The sequence below is a fragment of the Falco rusticolus genome, chromosome 9 (assembly GCF_015220075.1).
Source record: "Falco rusticolus isolate bFalRus1 chromosome 9, bFalRus1.pri, whole genome shotgun sequence".
Lineage (NCBI taxonomy): Eukaryota > Metazoa > Chordata > Aves > Falconiformes > Falconidae > Falco > Falco rusticolus.
The window spans coordinates 3,044,760-3,051,209 of NC_051195.1; the positions used below are offsets into that span (position 1 = coordinate 3,044,760).

Here is a 6,450-nt window from a genome sequence, read left to right on the forward strand (position 1 = left end):
GGTGCACCTTGAGCTTTTTTGTCTGCAGAGATGGGTCACTGGGCATGCATTGGCCTCTATTTGCATTTAGCAGTCCCTTGCTCTCATTTCACCATTTCCTGGGCTGGCATTCCTCCTTCCGCACTGAAGCAGGCTCCCACCACCAGGTCCAGACCCACTGTGCCCACATTTGCGCTTATTTTCTTTCCCAGACCCAGAGGAACTCCTGTGGTGGGTTTGGTTTTTTTTTCAGACCAAGTCTGGTCATTTGGCTATTGCATAGGATCACTTGGATTATACAATGAGTTTGAGAAGATGGGGAGAATAAGAAAACGGTGTCAGAAGCTTTAGCTCACACAAACGTGTGGTAGGAAGTCATCCAGCCTGTGTGTCACGGCAGGGAGTGTGTCAGGCTGCTGTGGCACCACACACCTCGGGACACTCCAGCTGTGTTAACTTTCCAAGTGAAAAAGCTCAGCTCCTCAGCCCTTCTGCATTGCCAACGTGGACAGGTTCCTTAGGAGCCTCGTCCAAGTTCCTGAGTCGGCTCCTTGCCCGCGGGCCCCCAGAGAAGAGCCCACCTTACCTCACAGCTTAGGGCAGGAGCTTGGGGAAACTGCTCTCAGCTTACATGCAAACACTTGAAGTATCTTCTGCCACACTCAGATCTGCTGCAGTCACAACGCGGCTGCAAGGAGAAATAACTCGGGGAGATGCACGCAGAGGTGACCTGCCATATTCAGCAGCGGGGCCTGGGAAAGGCAGCTGTGGGGCCACCAGTCTCCATCAGTTCAGTTTATAGAAAGCCAGTGAAACCCGAGGAGCCCTGGGATCCCCTTCAGGATGCCCTGCAGCCAGTCCCTCCTGGCAGCAGTAAGGACAGGGCGTGACTGGAAAGCAGCAGCCAGGTCATTTGCTCAGTGGTCTCTGATTCCCTACGTCGTGACTCACCCCAAACCCCCAGGAACAACCCGTCTCACCTTCCCGCAGCCATGCCCAGCGGGGACGAGCGTGGAGCTTGGGGGGCAGCGCAACAGCAAGGCTGCAGCCCGGCGTGTCCCCACACTGCTCAGGGCTGAGGCTGGCATGGCTCAGCAAGGCAGCCACGGGTTGCCAGTCTCCAGAGTTTGCGCTCTGAGGACTAGACGAGACCGTTTCTGGGCTTCCATTGGAGTCTGGCCCAAGCAAGGCTGGACCACATCCCATCCCAGCATCCCACCCCCCTTTTTCACTGAAGTCTGCAGCTGCCCAGTTAGCCCAAAGACTTGTTACCTGATGCAGTTCTTCCATCAAGGGCGTTTTTGCTTAGAGGGATTGCAACTTCTCTGCTCCAATTAGACCAATTTATTTTAAAAAATGCTCCTTTCCGATACACAAAAATAGAATTACAACAGAAGCACAAGGAAATACAAATCATGTCCTCCAAGTACACATTGAATCACCACCTGAAATGGTCCCTGAAGAAAAGTACTGGCAATGCAGTGTGGTCCTTTCGCTGAGCTATCCATGGCCTTCCCCAATTCAGGACCCAGCTGAGCTGCTAAGACCATGCTGGGAAAGCCTGAAGCACCTGCAGCCATGGGTAGTTTCTCCTTTTTGTATTTTCAGGGTCCTACAATGGCATACTGCCCCAGGGCAAACAGTCTCAAGGTGAAAATACAGAGCGCAGCCCATATGGTTGGATCCAGAACTTTGTATCCTGAAGCAAAAGAAAATGTGGGTTGAGTGAAATAATTTCTTTCCCAGCCCTGAGGTCAAGGTCTTCACCGTGTCTTGGGAAGTGTCCTCCAGATCCACCAGGGCGAGTTTCTCCATCCTTCCTATTTAAGAGTGTGTGCCCAGTCCTGGGCAAATGAATTTAACAGTCCAAAGGCAGCTTTTAAAAATTTGAATGCCAACTGAAACATGCGGTTATTTTCACCAAGAAATTAATCAACAAGCCCCCTTTTTTTTTGCTAACGATACAAGGCTATCTGCCCTCTTCACTCTCTACGTGCCCTGCTCACCCCAACCTTCAGCCACCTGGAAAAAAAGCAGCTTAAAACACAACTCATTGCAAAAGTAACTTCCCCTGCACCCTTTAATGTTGTAGCTAACAGTTGCCCTGCTGAAACAAGAGCTTGAAACCTTGAACAGGTTTCTATGCACTTTAAGAAGGAAACCGGTTGCAATTTAAAAGTCTTCTTGCTCGATAGCCCTGGAAAATAACAATACAAAGAGATTCTGTCTGAAATATTTTTAAAAGCCACTTCAGAACAGTGATTTTTCTCGTATAAAAAATGATTTTTTCTTGTATGAAGCTTTTTCTGAAACAGGAGATTAATAAAAAAAAGACATTTGTCTAAATAAACCTACACAGGTTATTGGCTGACAAGTTCACTTGGCTTTTTCCTTCACTCCAGGTCTACTGAAATGGGATATTTGTAGAACAGATACTTTATAATACTATTTATTACATTTTGGGCAAGGAAAACTTTGCTTGTGCAGCTGATTCTTCCCCTCCATCGGGGACTTGCACCTCTGACACATTTTACATTCTTAATTTGTTTTATGTGGGTTTTTTTTCAACCTTGCTTTATAGTTCCATTATAATGCACAAAACTCTGTTCGGAGTTGTTTTCTTGTAAACACCACTTTCAGGTTTTTATTTAAGAAAGCTGTATTTTTGTCATAAGTGAGGAAGAGCTGGCTGGAGACAGCCCAAAAGGAGAGGCAACAGATTATATAGTTCACAATTCCATTTTCTTCAAACTCACGGACCTTCAGAAAACGACTGGAAAGCAAAAAGCAGGGAATGGGCACCAGGCATTACTAAGCAAGCAGGGGTGGCCCAAACCCCTCTCATTTAAAAAAATTAATAAAATGCCCGAACATATCTGCCATGGCTGCAGCCCACTGGTGCCACGCTGCGCTTTTCCAAAGCTTCACAAAACAGGTAGAACCCACACACGTGTGCGGCTGCCGTGGTTCAGCCGTCAAAGTTCTTACCAAGGGAGAAGCAGCAGGTGCCCCGGGAAGCCGGCAGGTGCCTGGATGGAGCACCCCGGGCTGCAGCGGGACACCCGCTCCACGGGCCACCCGCTCCCCACCGGCGATCGCCAAGGCGGTGAGCAATTAAAGAGCTCCTCAGCGGGGATCCGGCTTAATTTTGGACGCTCGATTAAATCTGAAATTCTTCGTACAAATTATCATCAGCTTTGCAGGCTGACACAAAGATGATCTTGTGTGTTTGGACAAAATGAAGGGGGTTTATTTAGAGACGCTGCAGAGGATGGCGGGGCTGGGTGCCCCGCATGCCAGCGCGGTACCCCCTGGGAGCGGGTCCTGGGGGGTGAGGGGACATCCCTCTGTCCCTCCCTGCATCCCGGGCTCCTGGCACCTCTGGGGGGTGCGGGCTTTGGACCCGGCCCCCGCCAGCCCCGACCCAGCCGGCAGGGCCGCGGGGGGCAGGAGCCCCGCACCCGGCCCGGGCCCGCTGGGTGCTGCGGGGCGCTCTGCCGGGCCGTCGCGGGGCGGGGGACCAGGCCGCCCACCGGCCCGGCTGGCGGTGAGGGCCTTTCCGAGGTTTCGGTGGGAAGCGGCGGCGGAGGGGGGAGGGAGTGCAGCACCCGCGGGCGGCCCCGACGGCCTCGCCCGGCCCCCCGCGCCCCCCCCTCGGTCCCGCCAGGCGCTGTACCAGCACGTACACGTCGGCGCTGCGAAGGGGCTCCACTCCGGTGAGGCCGGTGCAGCGCGGCGGGGCCGGGGCCGCGCTCACGCCTGGGCCCCGGCGCGACCGTAGAGGGGGGCGGCAGCGGCGGGGCAGGGCGGCCGCGGGCCCCCGCCGCTCCCCCCGGCGCCCTCGGCCGCGCCGGCCTCGGCCCGTCGCTTCCTCCGCCGCCTGAAGTTGCCGTTATCGAACATCTTCTCGCAGTTGGGGTCCAGCGTCCAGTAGCTGCCTTTGCCTGCGGAGACAGCGACCGCCCGCGCGTTGGCCTCCGCGCCCCGCGGGACCTCCGCGACCCCCCCCCCCCCCAGCCCCTTACCCGGGTCGTCCTCGCCCCGCGGGACCTTCTTGAAGCAGTCGTTGAGGGAGAGGTTGTGGCGGATGGAGTTCTGCCAGCCCGCCTTGCTGCGCCTGTAGAAGGGGAAGTTCTCGGCCACGTACTGGTAGATCTGGCTGAGCGTGCGGCGCCGGCCCGGCGCGCTGTGGATGGCCATGGCGATCAGCGCCGAGTACGAGTAGGGCGGCCGGGCCGGGCGCGGGCACTCCTGCGGCGGGGGCAGCGCCGGCCAGCGCCGCTCCGCGCCCGCGGAGCCCGGCGGGCAGGGGGCTGCGGGCAGGCAGGGCGCGGCGGGGCCGCCGAGCCACAGGTAGGGGTTGGCGGCGGGCGGCGGCCGGGGCCGGCCCGGCGGGTAGATGCCGGGGCACGCCGCCGCGTCCAGCAGCTCCCGGGCGTGGGCCGGCGGCTGGGCGGGCGGCCCGAAGGCGTGCATGCTCCGGCGGCCAGCCCCGGCGGCAGCGCGCCGCTACGCGCCCGCCCGCTTAAATAGCGCCCGCGGCCCCGCGGCCCCGCGCCCGCCGCCGGCGGAGGAGCGGGGCGGGACCCCCCGGCCGGCCGGGCCGCCCCCGCCCCACGCGTGTTCGCGCCCCGCCGCGGGCAGCGCCCCCCGGAGCCAGCCCGCCCCGAGCCCCGCGGGGGGCACGGCCGCGCCCCCGCCTTCCCACCCAGCCCCCCCCCCCCCCCCCGCCCCGGAAAAGTCTCCGGGACAAACCGTGAGAATTCGGGAACGGCGGGGCGGCGAGAGGCACCGGCGGTACCTCCTGCTCCGGCCCCCAGCCCGAGCGCGGGATCCCAGCGGCCGCGGGAGCCGTGTCCTGGCGCAGGGAACCCACCCGCTGGTCGGGAAAAGTGGAAAAAGGTGCCGGAATCCTCCCTCCAGCCCCTGGGGGCTGGGGCAAAGAGGGCGTTTCCAGCTGTGCCCAGATGTTGTTGCGTGTGCGCAGGCTAAGGGTGCCCTGATCCCAGTGCCAGGGAGATGCCAGAGCTTCAGCGGTAAAGCTGGAACTCCCGGGTTGGTACCTCACCGAACAATTTCTGAGCGTTGATGGACACGAGCGATCCTTGCCCTGACGCGGGGCCCTGCTCAGGATGCATAGTGCTGTGGTAAGGCAGCCCAGCAGGCCCCACTGTCCCTTCCTTCAGCAAGCTTTGATTTCCAGCAGTTAAATGCCTGGACAGTGCATCATTGATACGCTCTCCCACATTTCCCTTAACTACAAAAAAAAAATAATTAAAAAATTATCATTTGGAAATAAGAATATATTTTATAAATAACTCCTAAAGGCACGTGTCATCCTACATGCACGTATAAACCCCTAATACTGAACTCCTGAACTCGAACCACACGCTCCCAGCACTTACAGAAAGCCGTGGTGCTACCCCGTGCCCTGCCGGTGCTCAGCGCCTTGCTGCCCCCATGCCACACGGAATAAAGCAGCGAGGGAGCTGGGCTTTCCTCAGCCCCCTGCCCACACGCTGGGCTGCAAGGGAAGGAAAGGATTTGCTGCTTCTGCTACTGCTGACACTGACTTTAAACTAAAATTCGCACTCTGCTTTGGTCCATGGCAAACCATGCACCTACACAGCTTTGGTGGAATATTGCAGCTGCAAAAAAAAAAAAAAAAAAAAAAACCCAAACCAAAAAAAACCCAACCCATGGGCATGACTTGATTTTCACTTTTTTGACCTAAGTGTGACGTCCTATAAAATCTTCTGCATTTCTTACTCTCCTGTAAAATCAGAGTCTTGGGTTATGTTTTCTTCCATTGGCATTAAAATAGAAGAAAACAATCTAAAATTTTTCACTTTTCAGAGAAGACACCTCATGATTTGATGGAGAATTGATCTTAAATTGATTTTCTGTATATTCTTGTACTACAGACTATGCCTGTCCTTTGGAAATTTCAGACCATTCCTCAGAAATACAGATAAAAGACATGGCTTCATGAGTAGCTATAGCTATATATAGGCAAATATCAATGGGACACTGGTCTGTGGTGGAGAACGAAAATGCTTCAGGTGGCATCTCACACAAACAAAACAATCTCCAATTCTTGATCTGTATTTTGGGTCTGTGACTGCAGGGGTGAAAGTACATCTGTATCACCAGGCCTTTGCCTTTCCAATACCATTCTTACGGCCCAACCATTTCTTTCTAAACTGTGTTATTTGTGGGTTGGCATCAGCATTCCCATGGCAGGTCTGATGCAGTATGCTGGGAGAGGCTCGGAGCAGATGCTGCAGAGATGTGAGAAGCACTGAGGAGGCTGGGTTTGTGCCTAGTGGAAGGCAGGCAGTGGGATAGCTTCTGCCCTGGACCATCAACGTTATGACCCATTTTGCACACACACACACACACACATATATATATGTATATATGTATATAAATACATATGTATACACAAGCATAGAGGCTTATGCTAAGGAT

General features: G+C 55.7%; 1 protein-coding gene across 1 annotated transcript; it reads right to left on the bottom strand.

The window, feature by feature from the left end:
* Window positions 1-1,308: 1,308 nt before the first annotated feature.
* Window positions 1,309-4,538, bottom strand: FOXI2 (forkhead box I2). Its single transcript, XM_037401346.1, has 2 exons — window positions 4,005-4,538; window positions 1,309-3,923 (listed from the first exon to the last, which is right to left on the bottom strand). The coding sequence occupies exons 1-2, from the start codon at window positions 4,453-4,455 to the stop codon at window positions 3,733-3,735; spliced, it is 642 nt and encodes a 213-aa protein (XP_037257243.1). The 5' UTR covers window positions 4,456-4,538; the 3' UTR covers window positions 1,309-3,732.
* Window positions 4,539-6,450: the final 1,912 nt, after the last annotated feature.